At 54.8% G+C, this 25,465-nt stretch overlaps 12 protein-coding genes across 13 annotated transcripts; 5 read left to right on the top strand and 7 right to left on the bottom strand.

Annotated features, from left to right (window-relative positions):
* Positions 1-257: 257 nt before the first annotated feature.
* P170DRAFT_472446 (uncharacterized protein) lies at positions 258-547 on the bottom strand (the record flags this gene model as incomplete). The annotated part of the gene is made up of 2 exons (XM_024852949.1): positions 258-354; positions 435-547. The coding sequence occupies 2 exons, from the start codon at positions 545-547 to the stop codon at positions 258-260; spliced, it is 210 nt and encodes a 69-aa protein (XP_024707862.1).
* An 897-nt stretch (positions 548-1,444) lies between these two features.
* Positions 1,445-3,706, bottom strand: P170DRAFT_378453 (the record flags this gene model as incomplete). 2 transcript variants are annotated; one of them, XM_024845447.1, is made up of 5 exons in its annotated part: positions 2,880-3,706; positions 2,239-2,804; positions 2,145-2,182; positions 1,758-2,089; positions 1,445-1,683 (listed from the first exon to the last, which is right to left on the bottom strand). In XM_024845447.1, coding segments are annotated over exons 1-5 (1,578 nt in total), but the record flags the coding sequence as incomplete, so codon positions are not given. The 2 variants fall into 2 exon arrangements, with proteins under 2 accessions (XP_024707860.1, XP_024707861.1); XM_024845448.1 differs by lacking the exons at positions 2,145-2,182; positions 2,239-2,804; positions 2,880-3,706 and having other exon boundaries at positions 1,580-2,087.
* A 711-nt stretch (positions 3,707-4,417) lies between these two features.
* P170DRAFT_507320 (uncharacterized protein) lies at positions 4,418-5,065 on the bottom strand (the record flags this gene model as incomplete). The annotated part of the gene is made up of 1 exon (XM_024854475.1): positions 4,418-5,065. One exon carries the CDS (start codon positions 5,063-5,065, stop codon positions 4,418-4,420), a length of 648 nt encoding a protein of 215 aa, XP_024707859.1.
* A 384-nt stretch (positions 5,066-5,449) lies between these two features.
* On the bottom strand, positions 5,450-7,806 carry P170DRAFT_507319 (NAD(P)-binding protein; the record flags this gene model as incomplete). The annotated part of the gene is made up of 4 exons (XM_024854474.1): positions 5,450-6,079; positions 6,156-6,290; positions 6,730-7,713; positions 7,787-7,806. The coding sequence occupies 4 exons, from the start codon at positions 7,804-7,806 to the stop codon at positions 5,677-5,679; spliced, it is 1,542 nt and encodes a 513-aa protein (XP_024707858.1). The 3' UTR covers positions 5,450-5,676.
* A 399-nt stretch (positions 7,807-8,205) lies between these two features.
* On the top strand, positions 8,206-9,744 carry P170DRAFT_339443 (uncharacterized protein; the record flags this gene model as incomplete). Its single annotated transcript, XM_024843387.1, has 1 exon — positions 8,206-9,744. A coding segment is annotated over one exon (1,539 nt), but the record flags the coding sequence as incomplete, so codon positions are not given.
* Positions 9,745-10,287: 543 nt separating this feature from the next.
* Positions 10,288-11,355, top strand: P170DRAFT_402827 (Aldo/keto reductase). The gene is made up of 3 exons (XM_024846448.1): positions 10,288-10,357; positions 10,414-10,671; positions 10,741-11,355. The coding sequence occupies exons 1-3, from the start codon at positions 10,301-10,303 to the stop codon at positions 11,317-11,319; spliced, it is 894 nt and encodes a 297-aa protein (XP_024707856.1). The 5' UTR covers positions 10,288-10,300; the 3' UTR covers positions 11,320-11,355.
* Positions 11,356-11,531: 176 nt separating this feature from the next.
* Positions 11,532-13,345, top strand: P170DRAFT_507315 (CeGAL family transcription factor). Its single transcript, XM_024854473.1, has 2 exons — positions 11,532-12,513; positions 12,609-13,345. The coding sequence occupies exons 1-2, from the start codon at positions 11,571-11,573 to the stop codon at positions 13,094-13,096; spliced, it is 1,431 nt and encodes a 476-aa protein (XP_024707855.1). The 5' UTR covers positions 11,532-11,570; the 3' UTR covers positions 13,097-13,345.
* A 975-nt stretch (positions 13,346-14,320) lies between these two features.
* Positions 14,321-16,245, top strand: P170DRAFT_350603 (putative tartrate dehydrogenase; the record flags this gene model as incomplete). The annotated part of the gene is made up of 3 exons (XM_024843814.1): positions 14,321-14,558; positions 14,970-15,460; positions 15,904-16,245. 3 exons carry the CDS (start codon positions 14,321-14,323, stop codon positions 16,243-16,245), a joined length of 1,071 nt encoding a protein of 356 aa, XP_024707854.1.
* Positions 16,246-16,917: 672 nt separating this feature from the next.
* On the top strand, positions 16,918-18,456 carry P170DRAFT_402816 (sugar porter family MFS transporter; the record flags this gene model as incomplete). The annotated part of the gene is made up of 1 exon (XM_024846447.1): positions 16,918-18,456. The coding sequence occupies one exon, from the start codon at positions 16,918-16,920 to the stop codon at positions 18,454-18,456; it is 1,539 nt and encodes a 512-aa protein (XP_024707853.1).
* An 854-nt stretch (positions 18,457-19,310) lies between these two features.
* On the bottom strand, positions 19,311-19,821 carry P170DRAFT_106165 (uncharacterized protein). Its single transcript, XM_024842294.1, has one exon. The coding sequence runs from the start codon at positions 19,785-19,787 to the stop codon at positions 19,431-19,433; it is 357 nt and encodes a 118-aa protein (XP_024707852.1). The 5' UTR covers positions 19,788-19,821; the 3' UTR covers positions 19,311-19,430.
* A 314-nt stretch (positions 19,822-20,135) lies between these two features.
* P170DRAFT_434272 (putative class V chitinase) lies at positions 20,136-21,726 on the bottom strand. The gene is made up of 3 exons (XM_024848678.1): positions 21,201-21,726; positions 20,516-21,119; positions 20,136-20,463 (listed from the first exon to the last, which is right to left on the bottom strand). Exons 1-3 carry the CDS (start codon positions 21,568-21,570, stop codon positions 20,148-20,150), a joined length of 1,290 nt encoding a protein of 429 aa, XP_024707851.1. The 5' UTR covers positions 21,571-21,726; the 3' UTR covers positions 20,136-20,147.
* Positions 21,727-22,118: 392 nt separating this feature from the next.
* Positions 22,119-24,993, bottom strand: pigc (phosphatidylinositol N-acetylglucosaminyltransferase; the record flags this gene model as incomplete). The annotated part of the gene is made up of 5 exons (XM_024850637.1): positions 22,119-22,932; positions 22,977-23,241; positions 23,333-23,591; positions 24,202-24,567; positions 24,598-24,993. The coding sequence occupies 5 exons, from the start codon at positions 24,991-24,993 to the stop codon at positions 22,119-22,121; spliced, it is 2,100 nt and encodes a 699-aa protein (XP_024707850.1).
* Between the last annotated feature and the right edge of the window lie 472 nt (positions 24,994-25,465).

The following is a 25,465-nucleotide window of genomic DNA, read 5'->3' as shown; positions in this document are numbered from 1 at the left end:
TCAAACCAGAGCGAGTAAAATAAAGAAGAAAACATAAACAAGTAAATGCCTGGAATCTGATATTCGCAAGATCTCAGATTCCAGATTCCAGATTCAAAAGGCAAAATCCGCTTCCGTAGATGTCGGTTATAACTCCAGACCCCAAAAGAAACAAAGAATACGGTCGCAAACACCCGAACGCCCATAATTTTTGTACAAGAATCCCAAAGAGAGAGAGAGAAAGAAAGCAAACTGGTCGAGCGAATGAGTCACGCCGATCAGTTCCAATCTCTCGCAGCCTTGGCTTCTAGAGCATCGCGCTTCTTATTGCGCCAGAGGAAGTAGCAGCAGACGCCGGCCGCCCCGAGAACCAGTCTATACAGCGTTAAATCGACTCAACATACGAATGACCAACCGATCTAGACAAAGAAGATTGATTGACAAAGGATACGTACATCCCGATGATGATGCCAGGCACGCCGCTCTTCAGGAACGTACTGGTGGGCTTTTCGCAGTCATCCCCGCTACAGTCTCGGGCCAAGAGGAGAGCCGTTGCTAGGACGGGCATTTTGTCGCGGATGTACGGGTGGACGCGGAGAAATCGGAGAGAATTGTTTGTGGTGGTTCAGTCGCAAATGCAATCAATCGCAGCGGTGGTCGTGGGTGAAGTGGATGGAGTTGATTGTCCTGAAGAAACGGGGGAGGGAAAGGGGCAAAATAGATCGATAGAGCGCTAGATGGGGCTCGAGTACGGACTAAAGAGTAGGCTCAGGGAAAGAAGGGGACGAGAGGGGGGGAGAATGAAAATTTAAAAATTACTCCGTCAAGATCGAGGTGAATCGCGTCTCAAACGGCCAGTGCCAGAAGCGTTAGTGCCGTGAGTCTTTAATTAGGGAAGCCTAAGCCACAACTGGGGGGGATCAAAGACAGCCACCGTCGTAGTGATGAGACTCCAAAGACACAGAGCGAGGCGACTGGCCAGTAACCACCAAGGCAAACGGCGATATCGAGGCCATTTAATTATCCCCCCGGTGGGCAACCAATTGGAATGGCTCGAAGACGGAAGGAAGGCGACGAAAGCGTGAAACGAGAACAGGGTCGGTTCTGCTGACAGGGAATGAAGGGAGATAATTGGGGTGAAACATTCTGTTTGCGCCGCAGCCAAATTGCGCCCCACTGCCCCTTTTTTTGGTATCACCGGGCTAAAGCCGTTAGTCTCGTCGATTGATTTGATCTCATCGGGAATGCTGTTGGCTGCGGTGGAGATGCCCGACTGACACAGGGGCTGCTGCCCTAGTCTGCCCCCTGAATTGCTCTCCTCGTTAGACCTGAGCCTGGATCATTTGGAGGATGGAGTACGCAGTATTGAAGGTTTCATTATCTTGTATCCATCTATCATCTATCTATACGCAGTAATTTCATCTACCTAATCTATGCTCAAATATAGTCAGTCCTACTTGGCATTCTCCTCGTCCTCGCTAAAGGCAAACTTAGAGTACCGCCGGATCGCCTCGCCCTTGAAGTAAAACACATACGGAATAGCGCAGCAGGCCAACGCGATGAATGCAAGCAACGTACTGGCCCACTGGTACCCCAGCCGATCGTACATCTGCTCCGTAAACAGCACAGTGGCCGCCCCCCAAATCGACCGGATAAAGGTCTTAGCGGCCAGGGCCGACGCTGCTTGGTGTTGGTAGGTGTCCACTGATGGTCATTAGCTTGATGCTCTTCATGCTTTTACATGGCATATAGCTAGCATCGCAGGTGGCTAAACTCACCCAGGTAGTTGTTGGCCGAATTATACAAGAAAATAAATCCATATCCGATCGGAAATCCACCCATGGCGGGACCCAGCCAATGCACGCGAGGATAAGAGGACCACGCGAAAATGAACAGTCCCACGGGGATGCACCAGCACGAAAACATCATGGGAATGAGGCGTTTCTCGGCCGGAGGCTTCCCGTTGAACTGGTTGCACAACTTCAAGTAATGCCGATTGACGAAGGGAGAGCACGCGGCGCTGAGGACAACTCCGACTGCCAATGGAATGAACATCAACCCCGTCTTGCTTGCGCTCCAGCCTTTTCCGGCTTGATATACGATCGGATACCTGTTTGAGGGAGCGATTAGGTTGGTTCCTGTCTCAAATTCGCCGAATGACTTACGCAACGAAAAACATGTACAGAAGACCGTATAGAACAGACTGATCAAAGGTTAGCGAACGACGAACGACACCACACGAAGTGATCCAGAACGAACCATATACAGCGAAATAAACATCACGATCGGCTCCAAGAAAAGAAGCTGGAACGGCCGGGCAATGAAAATACGCAGTCTCTCCAGAAGCGGACGTGGATCCAGCTCCTGTTCAGTAACATACTTATCGCTCTTCTCGGCCTTGCGAAGCTTCTGCGCCCTCTTCTTCAAGATCGACGGGGCATACGTCTCTTTCACGGTGAAGGTGATCAAGAACCACGCCGCCCCAGAAAGGATAAGTTGGATCCAGTACAGCCATCGCCAGCCTTTGGCATCTCCGAGAAACCCACCTACCAGAGGACCGATCGCCGGACCCAAGAAAGGAGCCGCACTGAAGGTTGCCATGGGCACACCTCGTTCCTCATTCTTCCACAGATCGGCCAGTGTGCCGCCCACGAGCGTCATGGGAGCACTGAAGGCGATTCCGTCGATCGCACGACATACGATCAGCGTGCCGATATTCTGGGCGACCGCGCAAGGGATGACGAAGATAACGGCCAGCAGGAGGGTAATTGCATAGATGGGTCTGCGACCAACGACTTCTGACAGAGGAGCGAACAACATGGGTCCTGAATAATGAGAATGAGTTAGCGACGGTCTGACCTAAACCCGTTCCATCTCATCCAACACCGAGCACTACTCACCAACACCGAATCCCACCACGAAAACCGTGATCGGCAGCATAGTCACCTCACGAGAAACATTGAAGTCCGAGCCCACGCCCTCCAGGTCCGCCGTGATGACACTACTAGCAAAGGCCACGACAAAGCAGGTGAACGCAACGACGATAGTGCACCACCATTTGTAGGCCTTGGACCAGTTCTTCGGGTTATCGGGATCATCAATCGTAAAGGTGACCAGGTTGTAGTCTTCCTCCTTGCCAGTGACGTTAGACTTGACCGGCTTGACGATATTTCCGGACTTCGTCTCGGTGACAAACTCGTCGAGGTTGGCGCCGTCCGCCACCGTGCCGTAGGGCAGCTCTAACGGATCGACCTGGCCTCGTCCAGAGCCGATGGTCGGCGAGCGATGAAGGTCTTGAGTCATGCTGAAGAATGGAAGCCAATCTCAATCAGTGACGTAAAGTGCCTCTACCGAGTCAACGCAGAAAAGCCAGGCGCAAGCTTATCGTAGCACGGAAAACATCGAAGTCAGGACCTCTATGCTAGGCCGAGCAACGAAGGGGTATTTATGCATCGCGCCACGTCGCTGATGGCACGCGAAACTGCCATAGACTGACATCAACTGACAGGGAAAAATTCCCCTCTAGGCAATAGATAATGCCAAGGGAGCTTGGTGCGACGCTAAGTCAGAGCTCAGCTAGATTACCATATCGGGTAATTTCTGGGGTCGTTGAAGTCGACATCTCCAGAGGGTCTGATCGGTGTGGAGTAGGAGATGAGATAACGGGAGTTCTGGTGTGGGACCAAATGTCTTTAAGAGAGCTGTCGTCTAGGTGCTCTTTCTGCGAGCGTTAGATGGTAGTTGTGAAAGTTTCTCGTGGAATGCATCACAGTCCGCTAGTTCTTGTTGATGCCGAACATCCATGGACTGCGGAGCTTGCAGCCAGATCTAGCAATTCTGAGTGTGGTCACCATGCTCAATGCAGCAAGATGCTCCTTCCAAACCCCCAAAGCAATACCATTGGTGTGCTATGTCAGGATGTGGGCCTTGGTGGGTCTTTAGCTGGCCGAAATGGGCTTTATGTTCCGGTTGGATTAAAGATAGAAGATTAGATTAGAAAATGGTATCTATTGAACAGAACAGAAGATTTGGTTCGTTGATTTTGATACGAGCCAAAATGCATCAGTCAGAATAAAGAAAACAGGGACAAGAAAGAGAACAGGAAGAAGAAATTTCTTTCGCATCAGAAACTTCGGTATCAAAACAGACCCGCCACCCATCTCCCAAAGTCATGCCAGTACTTTCTAAAGTCATTTATCTTTAGATGCTCCCAATAGTGAAATCCAATATCATCGTGAACTTTTTCAGGGGGGGTGGGCGCCTTCCGGAATGCTGTCAGATAATTTATACGCTTGCTTTCCGTATCTGAAGCAGCGCATGTCAGTCCAATTACTTGTTGGCTGTAAACCGCTAGAAGTGCACGTACCTGGTACAATGGGGCTCGCAGCCCACACAACTTAGCCAGTGTGATTTTGAAACAGCACTTCTCAAATCGATTTCACCACTCCGCCTTCCAAATCAAGCTTCCACATTTGTAAAGACGATACAAAACCTTGATATCGGCATAAATTAGCAGATCCCACACTCCTAGTGTGATTTTGCCTTCAAGAATAACAGTCACGAAGTTTCCTAGCCTCAGAAACTCATCCGCGCCATCAAATTTGGCCTCTGAGAATGCGCTTGCGCCTAGCACTAGCTCCTTCAGGAATCTCATGACATTGGGACAAGGGGGCTGATGAACGAGCATGCGACGCCAACTCGCCTCTTTTCTCATAAAAGCATCTTGTCTCTTATCCAGAACGGGCGTGTTATCCCTGGCTTTAGATTCTTTGTGGGGCATATTCAGGTAATAGTACTTGTATATTTGGTGCCATATGATTGATTGGATCATCTGGCTGCTTTCGTGACTTGGATCAGGATCGTCGGATTTGAAGCTCTTGGGCTTGAAATATAAGGCGGTTTGAATTTCACTGGATGATTTGATCACATCGTTCCAGTAGCGGCAGACTCTTTGGGACAGTAGGATAGTATGTTCGCCATAGAAGTATTTCCGTCCTATTCTATATTCTCCGACGAGCTGGAGCAGGATTGCCTCGAGGATCTCAGGGATGAAGAGCGCCCGGTGAGGATCTGGTGCTGGAAGCATTTTGGTTTCGAGCTCGACGGTGCTTTTGATGAAATCTGATAAAGCGAGATTGAGAAATCAAGAAAGATAGAGAGATCAGAGAGGGATGGTTCAGGGAGAGAGGGAGAGGTGGTGGTGATATAGAAGCTTTGTGGTACATAATCCCATGAATTCACTATGACTGCAGCACTGGGTATTCACTGACTTTCCCACTATTTTCTTTTCTGTTGAATATGCCCTGCCTAGATTTTTTCTTTTTCTTTTCTTTCTTTATTTATCCCCCCTCCCCTTTTGCTACGAGATCTAATCAACTTACGACCCTACTTGTCATATATTCCGACAGACACGAAACTGTCATATCTCCACATACTCTGAAAACTTTGGAAATTTTTGAACAGAGACCCTCTTCTATACCTTTCACACCGGAACTTATATCCTATACCTCACTAAGTACTCCTTCTGATCCTGGAATTTACAAATCTTCCTTTACCTAAACTACAAGCTCATGCCCATAGTACGGTCTCTCCATCCCGCTAGATACACCAATCACCCTTATGAAAAGTCAACAAAATATTACACCTAAATACCCAGTACCAGCAAACCGCACCTGATCCCAACCCAATCCAACAGATTCAAAAATAAACCCCCGCCTCCCCCCTCGCCAACTCCTCCGCCTGGCCCTTCCTCTCCGCTACCTCCTCCCGACTCCCTCCATCCTCCCTACTACTGCCCACCCCCAACGACGCAGCCTGTCCCTGAGAATCCCCAACCAACCCCTCCGAATAACCCACCATGCCTCCTCTCCGCTCCGTCCACCACCGCTCCAGATCCCCGCGCCCAGTCAGCGGAAGACGCTCCCACTCGGCCATCTTGGCGACTCGTGTCTGCGACCGACTGGGTGGCGTCTCGCCCAGACCCTCTGGGATCTCCGCGTGCAGACCGAGAGAGCGAAGATGCTCATAGACCGCGAAGAGGGCTTGCTCGGTGCTGGCGAGGCGGGTTTCAAGGTGCGTGATGTAGCCTTGGGGAAGGCCTCTGGTTGGGAGTTAGTTATTTGTAGCCAAGGTTTGATGAGGATGGGATGGGATAGAAATGGGATGTAAAGACAGACCGTTTTCCACTTTCGGGGTAGATGCATCGTGTCGGATCGGTGCATTGTGTGCAGACGGGTCTTGGGTTGTTAGTCTCATCCTGCGTCTTTGAGCAGGTGTGCTTGATATTGGGAGAGTTACAGAATTCGATCGCACTGGTATATCGCTTGTTAGAATCACTAGATGCAGTGGGCTGAGAGGAGGGAGAGGATGAGATGGCAGACCTTGCACTTTTTCTGTCGGCACGGGTCGCAGGAGATGGGGTTGAGTTATGGATTTAAGTCAGCACTTGGCTCATGATACTGTATTTGAGCATATTGCGTGGTGGTAGGATCGTATCTACCTGATGACATGGTGGTGCGGATGTTAAGTTAATGGACGGGCGGATGCGACTGTTCGGCGCTGATGAGGCATGGCTGCACGTGACTTTGGCTCGAGGAGCGCCATTCTTCGTTTTCTCGAATAGGAAGAAGCTTTTCCGTTTAGACAGCATTTATTATTATTATTATTATTATACAATTTATCATTGGTAAGAGACAATCGCAGGAAGGTCTATAAGTGATGGGTGAGGGTCGTCATGTAAATCACTACTACCCCATGGCATTGCTCAACTGTGACAATCCCATCGCCCGCGCGTCAGTTTCCAGAGCAGCTTCAAGCTCATCCTCAAAAGTCGGCATGGTCGGACTCCAGCCTAGCAGTTTTCTCCCCCGACGTGCAATACCCTGAGAGTCTACTCCCACCATGATCTTCAGCCAGGGCAGGATACTCTCGCTCTGCTCCACGGTCACTTCTTCCGGCTCGGGCGACGAGACAAGTCCTTTCTTATACAGGATACTTGAGGCCAACTTCAGCATTTTTCGGTTCACATAGGACCCGTTCTCGGCCAAGTAATATCCTTGGGCGTTCCAGGTCGCACTGCCGCCCCCGTTGACCGCGGCCTCTCCCAGCAGCAGGTAGAGCTGGGTCAAATCCTGCACATGGATATTATGCCAGATATTCTCGCCTTTTCCGACGACAAATACTCGGCGAGGTCGTAGGAATGGCTCAGACACCGGTGCCGACTTCTTCTTATCCGGCCCGCGGCCCTTTCCGTATATCACCGCTGGGGCGACGATTGCCGTACGGACCTTGCTCGGATCCGCCGCCAAAACCACCTTGTCGACTTTGCGATGGGGCGCGTGGTCTGGCAAGGACGTCAGCTCGTCGACATGATCCCAATCGTCGTAGATTTTATCGAACCGTTCGCCGTATTTGCCCGTGGCCAGGGTCGCGGCGGCCAGCGCAAACCCTCCTGATGTGTGGATGTAATAGGCTGGGCCATTCGCTGCACGACGGCCTAGCCCTTGTAAGATTGCCTGCGCCGAAGGGACATGATCATCGCTTGCGGCCGAGTGAAAGACAGTGTCGGCCTTGGATGCCTCTTCTTCGAGCAAGTCGGAGTCGTCGGTCGTGCCGTATACGAGTCTCACTTGCGGATATTCGGCAGCGACTTTGGCTCCTTTCTCTTCAGAGCGCACGAGACAGGTCCACTCCCAGTCGGGATGGACACGAGAGGCACAGTATAGTATATCTCCTCTCACGAAGCCGGTCACTCCGGTGTTGGTTTGTTAGTCTCCGGTCTGAAGTCGAATGATGCTGTGAAACTTACATAAATATTCTTGGGGGCATTCTTGATAACAATACTCAAGTATTGAAGTTGAATTTTCTGACTCTGTGACTGACAAAAAATAACACAACTGGGACGCTGGAAGCCGCAAAATATAATTCTTATGTTCACGCCACCGGTCTATGACGACCAAGACGTTTGGTCCGAAGCTTCGGATGAAATTGCGCTGCAAAGTGGAGGCGACAATGCCTTCGTCCGAAGTATCATCAGGAAGTTTTCTTTCCTCCTCGCTAATCAGCAATAATCATTCAAAATGACTTATTATTGGGCGCTTGGTCGCGGCCTCAGGTCCAACTTCTTAAATTCCTCAGTTTCCCTGCAAGATTGCAGTGATTTCGTCCGAATCAAATTATTTCCAGCTTACCAACCAGACCATGGCCACAGCTCCGTTACCACCCCCGGTGCAAGTGACTGCGCGACATCCTGTCCACAGTGTGGACGAGGGAGCCGTGGCAGCTTTGGAGTCGCCCTTCAGACTAGGCCCAATGGACGAGACAGTCTTCGCCTTCGTGCCGATTCAGGGTGTTTTTGTATACCGAAAGCCCTCGTCTAAAGTGGCCGACTCATTCATCCCCGTCGAGCGACTACAGAAAGCCCTCGCCCACCTCTTGAGCTACTATCCTCACTTGACTGGCCGTTTCCACTTCAACCCGGTCAGCCGGACTCCCGAGATCAACCGTCTAGGAGCTGGGGTGGAGCTGCTCGAAGCCCGATGCGACATCACGCTGGCAGAGCTCGCCGCTCGCAACCACACCATCGGTCAGATTCTAGTCACTGATCTGCCGGACTGTGGTAACGCTCTGACACCGCCCTTCAATGCCTCCCTCGAAGGTGTCTGTCGCGACCCAATCCTCGCCGTCCAGCATACACGATTTGCCTGCGGCGGCGTGGCGCTGGGCATTCGAGTCCATCATATGGTGTGCGATGCGGCTGGATTCTTCTTGCTGGCACGACATCTCTCCGAAATCTATCGCAGTCTTCCTTCTCATCCGACTCTCACCGATCCGCCTATTATCCATTCTTACCTCCGCGATGTTAGCGTCCTTTCGTACGAGGAGCAACGCAAAGCCCGCGAATACAAACCAACGGCCTATTATTATGACGCCAATCCGACCGGAGAAGTACCTACTCAACCCAAGGATGACAGTACCTCAAACACAGAGCAATCAATGCCCGAGAAGCCTGGCCAGCCGCCCGTCATCGGACGCGTCCTACGCTTCACCGGCGACGATCTCCAAAGGCTAAAACAGCTCGCCACCAATCCTACTGCAGGAGATGATTGGATCTCCACGTTCGAGGCACTCAGCGCATACCTATATCAAAAAGCCTACCGCGCCCGCATCCAACTTCTCCTTCGCAACGGAGCCTCGCCATCTGCCGCAGCTGATCAGCTAAACACTGGCTTCTGGGCCTCGATCAATGTCCGCGACTCACGCTATCTGAACATGCCAACCAACTACTTCCCCAATGCCATCTACCCGCCCTACGCTGTCTTTCCACACGAACTACTGGCCAGCGCACCCCTCTGGAAAGTCGCGAAGGCCCTTCACAATCTCGTCCGCGGTGTCGACGCGCAGCAGGTGGAGCAGACGACGCGCTGGGTAGCTCTGCAGCCCGACAAGAGCCGCATTAAGGTGGACTTCACCTTCGCAGATGGCAACTTTACCGTCAGCCAATGGTCTGGGTTCGGGATGTACCCGGGCATGGACTTTGACGTCGACGAGCGGGGAGATCCTATTTCGCCGGCTCTAGTGGCACCGCCATTCACAGAAGTCTCTCGGGTGGACGGCCTGGCCATGATCATGTCCACAGAGGAGGACTTGCAGCACTCAAAGACAGAGGGTAGGGGAAAGAAGCCTAGCGCTGTTGATGTCAATCTCACGCTCTCGGAACCCGTGTGGGCGGTATTGCAGGAAGACGCGGAGTTCATGAAACATTGTCTGTAGAACCTTTGGATGAGGGCTGTTCCTAGAATTCAATATGAAACCATAGAAATCAAGAACGACGATATTGCCTGAAGAATGATCACTAATCCATCTGCGCCCGTCGACGCCACCTCTGCATTACACCAATAAATCCCCTGCTTTAATATGCTTGCATGTCGGAGTCCGGCCAATGAGGACGTGTCGCTACGAGTTGCACTAAGAAAAGATCCTCAGGCTGATGTAATATTAGATAAAGTGCTGAATAGATGAAGTCTGTGCATACGAGCTTATGAATGAATGCATTTCTCAGCAGGATTTGTCAGGTTGATTGACTGGCATCTTCCATTTCTTTTGGTGTTGCCCGTGGAATATATATAGATGTATGATGTATGGAGTAGAAATGTAAAATCAAACACAGCTTGTTACTAGACAAAGCAACATATTAGACCATCCCATCCGTTCAACGACCAAAACGAACACAAATCATACTATCAAAATGTCTCCTCCCTCCCTCGCTATAGGTACCGCATACTGGACCCTTGAGCCGTCCGACATCCCCCAGCAGGAAGAAATGCTCCAGATCGCACGCACCCACGGCATCACCGGTATTGACACAGCTCGGCTCTACGTATGTTTTCTCTTTCTACACCCGTCTAATTAGCACAATTCGCTAACACTGCACAGGGCCTAGGGATCTCCGAGACCTTCCTCGGCCAACAGAATGCCGCGTCGGAATTTGAAATCACCACGAAAGCCCCGTCAGGGTTCCTGCCAGACTCAGCGACCAAGTCGGCGATCATCCAGAACGGCACGCTCAGTCTGGAAGCGCTGAAGACGTCCAAGGTGCCGATTTACTTGCTGCACGGGCCGGACGACTCGGTGCCGCTTTCTGAGACGTTGGATGGAGTGCAGGAGTTGTATTTGAGAGGAGCGTTTGAGAAGGTGAGATTCTGATTTTCTTTGGGATTTGTGTTCTGTGGCATGTTTACGATATATACTAACGGAACCCAGTTCGGACTATCCAACTTCTCCCTCCCCCAGATCCGCGAGGTGTACGAATACAACAAATCAAAAGGCTACGTGCTGCCCACCGTCTACCAGAGTATCTACAATCTGGTCGCTCGAAACAACGAGACCGAGCTCTTCCCCGCGCTGCGCGACCTCGGCTTCTCGATCCAGGTCTACTCGCCCATCGCGTCGGGGTTTCTCGTCAAGAAACCCGCAGACATCGAGCAGCAGAAAGGAAAATGGGACCCGTCGACTGGCCTGGGGAAGCTCCTGCAGGGGCTGTATGGGAAACCTGAGCTGCTGAACTTCCTGCGCGAGTATATTCAGCTGGCCGAGGAGAGCGGCAATTCGCAGGCCGGCCTGGCGTATCGTTGGGTGCGATACAACTCGGCGCTGAAGGGGGAATTGGGCGATTCGGTGCTGCTGGGCGCAAATGGGCCGGAGCAGCTGCGAGGGACATTAGCGGATTTGGGTCAAGGACCGTTAGAAGACTGGGTGGTGCAGCGGTTGGATGCGTTGTGGGAGGGCATTCGGGAGGTGGCGCCGGTGGACAACCTCACCACTTTCAAGGCGTTGAGTTAGCTGCATTGGCGATGTAAATAATTCTGGAAAAATTAGAACAATTAAGTTCATGTGGAGAATATTAGTTTCAGGACAACCCTGCTGCCTGCAGTTGTGGCATCTGGTAGATCTGGGCGATGAAATGCAACCATTGAATGTCATCGAACTTGGCATGACGATCTCTCCACACTTTCTCTGCGCTTCGCCTTTCTTTTCCTCTCCACATCTCCTACACTCCTCTGTTCACCATCAAAACCACACCACACCACATCATGGATTCCCTCGAGGAACCTCCTGCCAAACGGCGCAAACCGAGTCCGCGCGAAATCGGCGTCATGAGGAAATCGTCGGTCGACAACTCCGCCACGTTTTTGGGCAGTTCCAGTGGCGTGCATTTCATCCGCATCGTGTACGACGCCTTCGCGCGGCGCTCCGCCCATCTGAATCAGAATCAGTCGCAATCGCAAACAACGACTCTCGTGCCGGGAGAGGATGATCAACTGGCCTCTAGTCCCCTTGCGGATGTTTCTGCCGTGAAGAACGAGCTGTGGATGCCGCACGAATTGGACCATCGGCCGACGACGACGGGGAAAGTGAAGCCGCCATTCGACCATCTCGTGCAATGGACACGCAGCTACTTCGATCACTGGCATCCGATGTTCCCATTCATTCTTGGCCCGCCGTTTCTTGCCGTCCTCGAGAAGATCAGCCTGGTCGGACTGAACGGGATCTCGACGCCGGACGTCATCCTCGTGCGGTCCGTCGTGTCCATCGCCCTGATGGACCGGCGACAGATGAGCTCGCGGGGAAAGCGACCATCGCCGCCGCCGCCGGTACCGCCAGCATTGGTTTTTCGCACCGTCGCCCAGGCCATGGAGAGCCTGCATGCGCTGTTCTGCGACCCGCCGACCATCGCCATCCTGCAGGCGGCATTCGGCGTCGAGCTGTTCCTGGCGTCTGCGCTGCGGTTGAACGCCGCGTCGCGCATTGCCGGCGTCATCACGCGCACCGCCTTTCATCTAGGACTGCATCGCTGTCCAGCGCGATTCCCGTGCTTTGGACCCGCCGACGAGGCGCTGCGTCGCAGGCTGTTCTGGTCTATTTATTGTCTCGAGAGGTACCTGTCGCAGGCGCTGGGGATTCCCTTGGGCATTCGGGATGACGACGTGGATGTTTGTTATCCGGGGATGGAGAGACATGGGGAGGTCGTGGACGGTATGGACATCTCAGTTTACCATTCCATTACTCTTACCATTACCAATGGATTCGTTCCTATCTGCTGGACTATCGAGCTAACATTCCCTCTGGAGACCCCCGTCTCCATCTCATCACACATCTGGCGCGGTTCTCACGGGTGCGCGGCCTGGTCATCGAGCTCCGCAACAAGTCCATCCTGCACAGCCAAGAGTCCTCCATCACGGCCACCCAGGTGACCGGCGAGTTGACGCACTGGTGGAACCAAGTCTACGACGATGTCTACCCCGGCGACGAGGACACGACGGCAACAACGAAAACGCCCCGGTTGGCACCACTCCACCGACTTCTCCTCACCGTCCTACGCCACGAGTCCATCATCTCGCTTAACCGACCCCTGCTGGCGGCGGAGTCTTCGTCGCCGGAATACCGCACCGCACTGCAGATCTGCATCGAATCGTCGCGCTCGCTTCTGACGGCGCTGCGGGGGGCTGACGTTCCGCTGGTCTGGCCGTCATTTACCTGGGGGGTCTGGATGAGCTGCCTGATCTTAGTTTATGCCGCATGGGAGGGAGAGTTTCCTATTCCTGCGGCGGCGAGGTAGGTACACCTTCCTTCTTTACGTTCTGGTTGCCCTCTAGCCCAGCTGGCCAAGCCGCTACTTGCACTCCAGACCACGACCAAGGCGAGAGAAAGGGGAATGAAGCAACAGCAGCCAAGAAGCTAACCAGCCAACGAGGTAGATATGCCCAAACCGGACTTCTCATCCTCCAGAACCTGTCCCACCGCGGCAGCACCTGGCCCCAGACGTGCATCGAGGCGATCCGGGCCCTGGAAGCCGCGCTGAGCGAGCAACCCCCGGACCACGGACTCTACTATCCCCATGTCCCCGCGCCGTATATCCAGAACGCGCAGCTTCCGAGCTCGAACCAGCCGATCACCGCCAACTCCAACCCGCTCCTCCACGTGTTACCATCGCAGCAGCAGGGCGCCTTACATCATGCGGGACAAGCAGGGACGGGGGCAACGAATCAGATGGCCGGGGAGCCGAATCAAACTCAACCCCCACCGGGGCTAGATATCGAGGGCCCCACGGTCGAGCAGTCGATATTCGGGGAGGCAGCGCTGGGGATTCCTAATTCTTCCGAGGGGGTGCCGTTTCTGGGGGAGGTGGAGAACCTGGATCTGTGGAGTGTGGCGGATGGGCCGTGGTTGATTCAGGAGAGTTACGACGTGAGCAGTTTCCATCACTTTTGAGGGTAACTGCGACCAGATCGGGAGCCCCGAGGAGAAGTTCCGACCAGAGGAAACCGGGGACGAGAGTTGCGGCTAGAAAATTTCGACGCAGGAATACGAGCCGTCGGATGGGTTCTGGGGATGGGGTCGGAGTCGGGGTCCGGGGAGAGACGGGTGGTCTGATAGCGATCGGCATCGACGTGACTGGCTGAGTTTTGCATCGGAGTTTGAGTCTGAGTCTCGCTGTGACAGGAGACTTCCTCGCCCACCAGTTACCGAGCGCCTTCGACAGCCCTGGAGGGTTGGGATCTCTCGCGCAGTTTCCGATCTTCTCGCGGACATGCGGTCGGCCGCGTGATTATGTCAGCGTGGCAACGGGATCGTCGCCGGTGAAACGAACCCCCGATGTTTTGGCTCCCGCCGGACAAGGCTTGTCCGCTACTTGGTTTGTCTGCCGTCCGGACAAGCACAACCCCGGCGGGGCGAAATCCCCTCTCTACTTAAACATGTAGACAGGCAGTGGAAGCAAATGTAGCGAAAAACATCCAGATACACCCTCTGTACAGAGACAAGCAACCAACACACAATCACAATGAAAACCTACAAGATCGCAACGATCCCGGCAGACGGCATCGGCCCGGAGGTCATCTCGGCCGGCGTCGAGGTGCTGCAGACGCTCAGTGAGACGCTGGGATCCTTCGGCTTGGACTTCTCGCACTTCGACTGGAGCTCCGAGACGTACAAGAAGACCGGGAAGTACATCCCCGACGGCGGGCTGGACGAGCTGAAGAAGCACGATGCGATTCTGTTCGGGGCGGTTGGAGCGCCTGGTATGTACTTTTTTTTTTCTTTCTTTTTAATTCCCTCCTTCCCTCTCTGTCTACTTTTTCTTCTGCTTTCTGTCTTTTCCCTCTCTCGGCAGGTGGGTGTCTGTGCGGCGCTAAGGATGAGGCTACTCAACGCTACGGCTTCCCGGGGTTACACTGCCTTATCTTCAATCCTCTCGGACTTAAGAGTTAAGACATGCATGCGTTATGCATAACGCACATAAGCTTATCCCGCCAGCCTCGGGCTTCCCAGACCCCCCTGTTACCGGTGTCCAGCTGTCCGAATCACATCCTCGCCATAACTAATGTCCAACCGGACTAATGCAACCATCCCTGCCTGCCCTACCCACCAGACACACACGGAGATCGAACCTCCGCCAGCGCAATGCTAACACCGATACTAATGCTATGCAGACGTTCCCGATCACATCTCGCTCTGGGGCCTGCGCCTCGCCATCTGCCAACCCTTCCAACAATACGCTAACGTGCGCCCGACCCGAATCCTCCGCGGCACGGAGTCGCCCCTCCGCAACTGCCCCGTCGGCAGCCTCGACTGGGTGATTGTGCGCGAGAACAGCGAGGGCGAGTACGCCGGCCAGGGCGGGCGCTCGCACCGCGGCCAGCCCTGGGAAGTGGCCACCGAGACGGCCATCTTCAGCCGGGTGGGCGTCGAGCGTATCCTGCGGTTCGGGTTCCAGACGGCGCAGGCGCGACCCCGGAAGCTGCTCACTGTCGTGTCTAAGAGCAATGCTCAGCGTAACGGCATGGTGCTGTGGGATGAGGTGGCGGCCAGCTTGGCCAGCGAGTTCCCCGACGTCACGGTCGATAAGATGTTGGTTGATGCGATGACGACGAGGATGGTGTTGAAGCCGGAGTCGTTGGATACGATTGTGGCGACGAATTTGGTGAGTGGATTTCTTTTCTTTTCTTTTCATTTTCATTTTTTTTTTTTTTCTTTTCTTTTTTTGCCCTGGTTTTTATTTTATTTTATTTTATTTTTTATTTTGCTTCTTTTGGCTTTTTCCTGGTTGGGTTAGTGGTGAGGGTGTGTGTTTTACCCTTTTTGGGTTGGTTGTTTGGTTGGGATTTTTTCTTTTTTTTTTCTGGTCATGTTATCAGTTGCATCATCCAATGTTTATCCTGGAAAAAACACCCCTCCCCCATTAGTAATTGGGAATTTGGGGGTTACCAGGTGAGACAGGCAAGGATATGCAAAGCATTGATAATGCCAATGCATGAGACCAGCTGGAACTTGTCCGTCCAGAAGCCATGGAAGGAGGGGAGAAACGGAAAGAGGGGCACACTACATCCAGGACCAGAGAATGATTGCTAATATACTTATTAACAGCACGCGGATATCCTGTCGGATTTGGCGGCGGCGCTGGCGGGCTCCATTGGCATCGCGCCGACGTCGAATCTGGACCCGACGCGGCAGAATCCCAGCATGTTCGAGCCGATTCACGGGTCGGCGTTCGACATCACGGGTAAAGGAGTGGCCAACCCGGTGGCTACGTTCTGGACGGCGGCGGAGATGCTGGAATGGCTGGGCGAGAAGAGCGCGGCGACGAGGTTGATGGAGGCAGTGGAGACGGTGTGCCAGCGCGGCGTTCTTACGGCGGATCTGGGAGGGACGGCGTCGACGAAGGAAGTGACCGCGGCGGTGGTGGAGCAGTTGGTATTGAGTAAATAATTATGCTTATATAAAGTTATATTCTGAAGTACAATTATTGCCATATGCCATATGAAGTACGCCGTGGAAATGCTGGAATACAGTAATAATCCTCCGAGGAACAGAGAGCAGACTTGTATACTCCGGATAGACAAGCTTCGCGGACATGTGCTCCCCCGAGCCCTAAAAGTCTTGACTCGACAGAATTTTCGCCCGCTTCCTCGACCAGGCAGGATCTTCCCAACAAGCCCTGTCAGCTTCTGCCCCCAGTCCACCGTCTAATTTAGTCTCTCCACTGGACTGGAGTCTGCATCCAATCACTCTCCCGGTTGTGTTCGGCCCCGGTCCGACGAGTGGGTCGCCATGATTCATCCAGACCCGGACTCGATGCGGCATACCTACCTTTTCTCTCTGTCCACTTCGTTGCATTTCGACGCCTCTCCCTCAATCGGAGCTCGCTGATGGTCATCCGTCTCCCCCCTTCCCCCCATAGGACTTTCGGTGTATGATGCGGGGTCTCCACGCTGGGGGGAGGCTTTTCGCTCGGAGATTTTCCAGCGCATCTCACATATAAATCCCCCTTCCGTCGTGTCCTCTCCCTTTTTTCTCTCCCTCCCTCTTTCTTCTCCTTACAGACGACTCGACAATTGATACGACATCGCCCAGTATTCCTGTCTGGCCAATTGTCCCATCATGTTCTTTGGAAAAACCCTCCGTCTGGCGCAGGCCCTGCTCATTGTAGCACCGGCCTTCATCCTCTTCGGTTACAACCAGGCTGGACTGGGCCCTCTGTCCACGCTGGAGAGCTGGGTCGAACTCTTCCCTTCCATCGACACCATCAACACCGAGGGCGCCGAAAAGTCCACCAACTCCACCCGCAAGGGAGCCGTCATCGCCTCGTTCCAGCTGGGGGCCCTCTTCGGCGCCCTGAGCTGCACGTACCTCGGTGAGCGTCTGGGCCGCCGCAAGACCATCTTCCTGGGCGGCATCCTGGCCATCATCGGCCAGCTGCTGCAGACGGCCTCCTACGACGTCGCGCAGTTTGTCGTCGGCCGCGTCATCCTGGGCTTCGGTATCGGCCAGTTCTCCGCCGTCGTCCCCGTCTGGCAGTCCGAGTGCACCTCCGCCAAACACCGTGGCCAGCACGTCGTCGTCGACGGCATCTGCATCTGTCTCGGTTACGTGCTCTGCAACTGGATCGACTTCGGCCTCACCAAGGTCGCCGGCGACCTGCAATGGCGCATCCCCCTGGCCATCTCCTTCTTCTTTAACCTCGTCATCATGGCCGCCGTCTTCCTGCTGCCCGAATCCCCCCGCTGGCTCGTCCGCGTCGGCCGCGTCGAGCAGGCCACCCAGTCCCTGGCCAACTACAAGGGCCTGTCCGCCGACGACGAGTCCGTCCGCCTCGAGATCGCCGGCATCGAGTCCTCCCTCGAGACCTCCGGCCAGTCCGCCTCCCTGTCCGAGATGTTCTCCGGCAAGGACGACGAGCGCCTCCTCTACCGCTTCTGCCTGTGCATCATGCTGCAGTTCTTCCAGCAGATGTGCGGCGGCAACCTCATCTCCGTCTACGTGTCCACCATCTTCGAGGAGAACCTCGACATGAGCACCGACCTGGCCAAGATCCTCGCCTCGTGCGCCATGACCTGGAAGTTCCTGTGCAGCTTCATCGCCTTCTTCGCCATCGACCGGCTCGGCCGCCGCGCCGTCTTCATCCTCTCCGGCGTCGGCATGTCCGTCTGCATGGTCGTGCTCGCCATCACCAACTCCTTCGGCAAGGAGAACCACACCGCCTCCATCGTCTCCGCCGTCTTCATCTTCCTCTTCAACTCCTTCTACCCCATCGGCTTCCTGGGCGGCAACTTCCTCTACTGCACCGAGGTGGCCCCCATGCGCCTGCGTGTCGCCATGTCCGCCATCTCCACGGGCAACCACTGGCTGTGGAACTTCGTCGTGGTCATGATCACCCCCGTCGCGCTCGACACCATCGGCTACCAGTACTACATCGTCTACGCCGTCATCTCCGCCTGCATCCCCATCTCCGTCTACCTGTTCTACCCGGAGACGATGAACCGCAACCTCGAGGCGCTGAACCACGTGTTCCGCGACGCGCCCTCCTGCTGGGACATCGTGTCGATGGCCAAGCATCTGCCGCAGGGCGAGGCGGCGGAGGTGGATCTGGCGATGCGCACGGCCGAGAAGGGCGCCGTGGAGCAGAAGGAGAATGTCTAGTTTCGTCTTTTCTTTTCGGTATTTAATGGTTTGGGTTGGTTGGCATGGTGTTATGATTTTCTTTTTCTGTTTTCTTTTCCCTTTGATCAGTACATACGCTCAGACGAGGGTCTCTCTCTCGATGGATGATCTGATGACTCTTATACATATTTATGCCGATGCATATGCTAGCGAGCAAGCGAATGAATGACCCCGGATGGTCTATGACAATCACTACAGTATGTACATTCAGTACAGTAGACCACGTATATCTTCCACTTCGAAAACTTCAACCGAAAGCTTAGCAAAAGGTAGACCGATCGATCGATCAACCCAACCTAATCCAACCCAAAATAAACCCAAACCCAAACGCCATCCAGGTCCCAAAGGTATCATAAACGCAAACCAACCCCAAAAAAATTCAATCCCAGGTCGGAGAAAGAAACAAAAAAAAAGGGGGGGGGGGGGGATGTGACATCACCCCATCGCCTCCCCCTTCTCACTCCTCCTCCCCCCTAAATCTAATTCTAATTCTAACTCTCCTCTCCTCCGCTCCATCCAGAGGACAAAAACCTCCCCCACCCACACCACCGCCACCGACACAGGAACCAGCAGCAGCAACAGCCCCCCGACGACGGCAATCCGGCCGGCATAGGCGTGCAGCAGCCTCGGGACAGGGCTAGCGGTGGGGGTGGAGAGTCGGAGTCGGAGGTGGCGGAGGGAGGGTTTCTCAACGGGGAGGGATTTATTCTGCATACTCCGATTTCCATTATTTAATTCCGGTTGGGGTCTCTCGGTCTCTGTGGAACTGGAACTGGAACTGGTGTGGTGGAGTTGTTGCTGTTGGAGGAATCTGCCGTGCGAAGGGCCATCACCCTCACCCTGACTCGGTGTTTGGGACTGGGTCTCTCCGGTATCGTCTCGCGGGAGACCAGAACCACCACCACTGCCAGAAAGAGGACGGGTGGATGCGACCCCTGTTTCCAGGACCAGCCCTAGCCCTGACTCTGGTTGGAGTGGTGGCTCTGGATCGGACACATTCCATTTCCACGGGGATTCTTTCCCTTCGGCGGGTGGGGACGGTGGGGGGGTGTTTTGTCGGGCTTCGGTGAGGGTGGAACTGATAGCAGGTGTTGGCGTTGCGGTTGATAATAAGAATGCGTGTTGATATTGGAAATGAAAGCAACGGTCGGTGGGGGATCCACTGGGGGTTCTGGTGTGGGAGTGGGATGGATATTATTAATGGGATTGTCAATGTTGTTGTTGGTCACGAAGACTCCGTGCGAAGGGACGGGAATCGGGATCGCCAGGGTCAGCGTCCCGAGGAGGAGGGAGAGGAATTGGGGGTTCATTTTGAGGTGGTTACATTTTCAGGATAGAGAATGGAATAAGGGAGAGAATAATGTTATTATATGTTCGCAATCCCTACCGAAGACCCTTGATGCTTTCGTCCAGAAAAACTCCCCCGTGCTGCGTGCTGCTTGCGGATTGGTCCGTTGCCTGCATCTGCAATATTGAGTGCTTTCGGGCTGTCTGATTGGCTGCGATGGATGCTTCTGGGCCAATCGTGGCATCACATGTTTACGGGATATCATGGATATTCCATGCAGTCCTTGATTCTTACCTCCCTATTTAACTGCCTCATGACCACAGGCACTGAAGGTAAACTGAGTAGACTCCCCTATCCCTCCCCAACCACAAGATGAATCCAGTTACTTCCTCGCGTTCACTCCCTCGCTCATCGCTTCCACATGCTCCCACGCCAGCGTATCCTCGCCCAGACTCCACGCCATCACTCCGCCCAGCTTCTCCTGGTCCACGATGTCCCGGAACTTGCGCGCAATCGTCGCCGCCGTGTCCCACGTCCAGAACAGCCGGTTCGGCTCGTCGAAGTAGTACTCCCCGCCGGCCTTCTCGTCCGTCGTGCTGTCCTTGAGTGCCTTGCGCCAGCTGTCCAGCACCGACAGACCCTTGCACTCGCCGTAGTCCGACAGACACCCGGTCTGGCAGAAGTCGTCGCCGGTACCACTATCATCCATTAGCATTTCACTCACAACCCAGGGAGGAGGGGATGTCATACCAGTTCCCATACTGACTGCAGCACGTCCCCTTTGGACAGAATGTCCCCGCGTTAAACCCGCACGTCATGTCCGTACTCTCCTTCAGATTCGGCGGCGCCTCGGCCATCGTACTCGCCTCGAAGGTCAGCACCCCGGACTTGCCGGTATCGCCGCCATCCGCCGTCTCCAGCGGCTCGACCTCACATCCCAGCGGATGGTCCTCCTCGCACCCGGGCTTCGTCGTGAACCACTTCGCGTAGTACGCCACACCCAGGTTGATCTTGTCGCCGGTCAGCCCGACCTCCTGGTACGCGTGCACCGAGTCCAACGAGTCGACGACGCTGCTGTGGTGCACGGTGACGTTGTTGCGCCGGTTCATGAGGTCGTACGACATCACGTTCACCATGTCGACGGACTCGAAGATCTTCGGCCCTTGCTCCTTCGTGAACGCGATCATGTCGACGCGCTTGCCCGGCACCGCGATCGAGAGCAGCTTGTCCTTGCCGATGGCGGACCGGATCGCCGCCAGGAATTGGGGGTAGGTCTCAATCTCGCTGGTCTTCTCGCTGTTGGGCACTTTCTTGTAGTCGTCGCCGTTGCCGCCGGGATATTCCCAGTCGATGTCTGTCTTGTTAGCCCGCTGTACACCCTTATATCTCAGAGAACAGGGGAGAGAAGGATAGGAAAGGAAGGAGGGAAACTAACCAACGCCATCAAACCCCCCCCTGTTCACAACAGCCGCCACGTTCTTCGCAAATCGCTGTCTCGACGCCTCGTCTTTCGCGCCCTTCCCGAACTCAGAGGTATCGCCCCAGCCGCCGACGGCGAACATGATCTTCGTGCCGGGGTTGAAGCGCGCGCGGAAGGTCTCGATGCTCTCGAACGGCTTGTAAGTCGGCTCCGACTCCGAGTTGAACAGGCTCGCCGGCGCAAAGGCCATGATGGCGTGCGTCACGGCGCCGGTGGTTTCGGTGCCCGGCAGGCCCACGGTGTGGTACTGGTCGACGTACATGGCGAAGCGGAGGGCCGTGATGGCGGGGGCGAGGAGGAGGTTGAGGTTGAGATTGAACCTCATCTTGATGGTGGTTTTGTTTTTGTTTGGTTTTGGTTTTGTTGTTTTCAGATGAAAGGAGTGAATAAATGGATGGGGGATAAAGAATGGCGACAGGAGTCAAAGACTCGATCTGTCTCTGTACAGTGCAAATGTCTACTAACTCAAGGAAGGTGAGATGATGATGGCTGATGAGAAAGGAAAGGACACTGACAGCTATTTATGCCCGCCCTGGCGGCTGTTTATTATGGCCGACGTATCCTGGCCTCCTAAAAAAGACAAAGAATGCTGCTGTCACAGATCAGTAGCACGGCGGTCGCAGCTGACGGGCTCCTGTGCGACTCGACAGGTCCAAAACTCAGCCGAGATGAAAGGGATGGAGATGGCTTCCACATTCCATCGCGCATACCGGGGCCAAATACCCAGTCTCCAGGACCAGGAACATTCAAACAAAGAGTCTAATTGCCTTGTTGCACTAGAGTAAAATTATCTGCACAAAGCCGCCGGACGAGGCTGCAGGCATCCTCCATGCCATCCTTTAATGTAATGTCTATGCCTGATCCCTGAGCCTGTCAGTCCCAGCGTCGAATGATCGGTCGTGCCGGATCCCAAGGGCCGATCACCACGTTCTTGTACTTCTGCAGGCTGATCAGCCACCAGCTGCACCCGCCCATCGTCAGCGCCGTCAGCATGCTGCCTAGGATCGAGCCCACCACCGCGGCCATCCATCCGCCGCGCAGCGTGATGCCCACTGCCCCCCCGGCGACGATCACCAGGACCAGCGTCAGAAACACATGTCCCGTCCACGAGATGTGTCGCAGCTGTCGCCGGAAGATGGGGAACAGGCCAAACACCTCCATGGAGAACAGCATGAGACTGAACACGTGCGTCGTCGACGGCAGCCGGGACGCCAGCACCGTAGACGCCATCACCGCCGCGTTGGTCGACAACGAGGCCGGGAAATTCGTCGCCCCGGCGCCCTCGCCGCTGCCGTAGTCGAACGAGAAGATGTTGATGATGAGCAGCCAGCAGCTGAGCGTCCAGATCGAGTCGCTGGCCGTCGACTTCGTCAGCGACTTCAGGATCGGGCTGAGCCCCAGCAGCGCGCAGTAGATCAGAAACGCCGACTTGACCGTCGACAGTCGCTGGCGGTTCCGCGCCGACAACAGCGACGATTTACTGGCGTCAAACCGACCGACCAACCCATTCGATTGGCTCGACGGACCCTGCTGCTGTTGCTGCTGCTGCTGCTGCGGATCCTGGACGCCGCTTTCACCCCCCTCTCCCGTCTCATTCATGCTCAAACCCAACCCATGCACCTGTCCGTCCTTCTGCCCGTGCGACCACACCCCGGACGGATTCCCCGAGCTAGTCATCGAGCTGGAACTGGACCCGTCGTCCCCTTCCGAGGACCCGTCGGCCCTTGAAACCCCTCCCCGTGTTCCCGTAGCATCCACGAGTCCCAGAGAATCCAGCCGATCGCGGACCCGGCGCTGCCCCAGCAGACGACCGACACGGGGCTGACGCGCCCCTGCACGATGCCCACGAAGCAGCACACGAAGATGATCACCGAGCAGACATGCTGCACAATGACGGTCGAGTCGGCGACCAGCGGCCAGAAGTCGTAGGGCCGCACGCGCGGGTTCCGCTGGAGATGATCGAGGAAGGTTTCGGTGTCGGTGTAATTATCGGGATCTGGTAGAGGAAGTAATTAATTAGCGCTGGTCGCTCGGGCACCTTTATTTCCGTCTAGGAAATGAAAAGGATAGTGGGATAGTCCACCCACACGACTGCTTCACCCAGAGAAGCTTCTTCCACGCCCCCTTCCGTCGGCGTCGGCTTGTGCCTCGCACCTTTCGGGAGTCCTTCCGTCCGGGCACCGCGGGCGCCGGTCGCAGGGCGACGGACGCGGCGCCGTTCAGCACGCCAACCGAGTCATCGTAGTCGCCGTCGGCCGATCGCGTGCGCGTCAGCGCCTGCGAGAAGTAGGCGTCTTCAGGGGCGAGGCGGGTCGGGTCGGGCAGGGCGCGCTGCTGCGCGGGAGACTTGTGGCCGGCGCGGTAGGGATGGGTTTCGACGGGGACCGGAGGGGGGACGGGGGGCGGCGAGTCGGACAACGAAGGCATCGAGCAGACGCGGAATCATTTCAGAGGCATGGCGAATGCGTTGATAAGAAAGCGAGGAGATGGAGATGGAGATGGAGATGGAGAGGAATGACGATGGTGGAGCCAAGACGCTAAGTCGGTTTGGGAACGGCATATACTGAGTGAAAGTATGAGGTCAAGTAAACAATCCAGGAAATTCTATGTTGCTATGTGCTATGCGCAAGTTATTGTGGCTATAAATATAAAGAAGAAAGAAAAATAAGCAAAATCAGGCGCTCAAAACATGCCCTACTTCAACAGTGCACTTCTCGCCAGGATGGGTCCCTTTGACCTGCTCGACAAGCAGCGAAAACTCCCCCTCGCTGCCCTCAAACAGATAATGTTGCTCTGGTCGCGAGGATATCTGACAGGATAGGATCTTCACATCCACGTTCCGGTCAAATAGGCGGAAGAAATCGCGAGCTTTCTGGAACAGGTCTTTCCCCGTCGTGCATTCCTCCAGAGGAAAGCAACGGATTGCGCCGGATTTGTAGGACACCAGTTTGAAAACCACCGAGCCTTGGGTCGACAGTGCAATGGGCCTCTCTGGTGCGGTCTTGACCTTCTTCGTGGGCGGCAGACATGAGGATTCCTCTTCGTCTGACGTCTCCTCGCTCTCGTCTGACCCAGAATCCGTTTCGTATTCGCTTTCGGAGTCGGCGGCGTTCGCGGTGGTATTGGTCTTCGCATTCGCATTCGCATTCGCCTGAGAATTGGATGTGCCATTTTTGTTGGCTATGCCGGCATTGGCAGTCCTGCCATTCGTAGCGCCATTCGCAGTGCCATTCGTACCATTCGTGCCATTCACCCCGTTCGCCTTTCGTGCCGCCTCAACCACCCTCCTCCTAGGCGTAGATCTCGTCGACGTATCTTTCTTCTTTCCCATATCGTCCAGTGACTTCCACACTTCGTCCGAAAACCGAATCGCATTCAGATCACGATTGAAGATCCTCACGGCGCAGCAGTCCGCCTCGTACCCCTTTTCGACCCCTAACCACGCCACCAAGTATGTCCCATGTTTCGAGGTATATGGCAAATGACACGTCACCAAGCGGTCCCATTCGCCGGGGTGATGAAGCACCAGGACTTTATATGGGCAGGGCTCCAGGATGGAAAAGAGCGACAGATCCAATTCCTTGCCCTGCCGATCAAACACCTTGGATTGAGACACCGGTCGGCCTTTGTATGCGAACGGCGGCACCCGCGCGCCATTCTCTCGATGGTATCCGTTGAGAACATCGACGATGGGAGGGGGGAAGGGCCGGTCGGGTCCGAAGATCGGCGGCAGTTGTACGATGACCATGGTGGGTGCCGGGTCTGGTAGATCTGGAGAGAGGGAGGGTTTGCGCTCGTCGTCGGACTCCGTGTGGATTAGTCTGATAGCGGCGGATTGACTTGTTCTTGTCAATTAGATGAGCAACGATGCGATTCAAGGGACACTACTTACTGGCCACCCATGTTGACGATGGTACAAATTCCGGGAATCGAAACCGGCAGAGAAATGCGCAGCGCCTAGTAACAGTGTCTGGGAGGATTCAACAGGCAAACGAGAGAGTCTGGAACCACCAATGGCGAGCGAGACAATTGGCGACAATTGGCGAGACGCCGATAGTCGAAGCGCAGGTGCAGATGTTCCTGATTGGGCAGGTAGATCTCTGCTTAGCAACAACCTGCAGGAAACAACGCCGGGTCTGGCCATGATCTTGCATTATTAGTGCAATTATACGCGGGGCGCTGGGGAATAACCAGGTTCTGGCGAAAACACAGGAGTCAAG

Source organism: Aspergillus steynii (assembly GCF_002849105.1).
Source record: "Aspergillus steynii IBT 23096 chromosome Unknown P170scaffold_2, whole genome shotgun sequence".
Lineage (NCBI taxonomy): Eukaryota > Fungi > Ascomycota > Eurotiomycetes > Eurotiales > Aspergillaceae > Aspergillus > Aspergillus steynii.
This window is presented reverse-complemented; position numbering and strand designations above follow the sequence as displayed.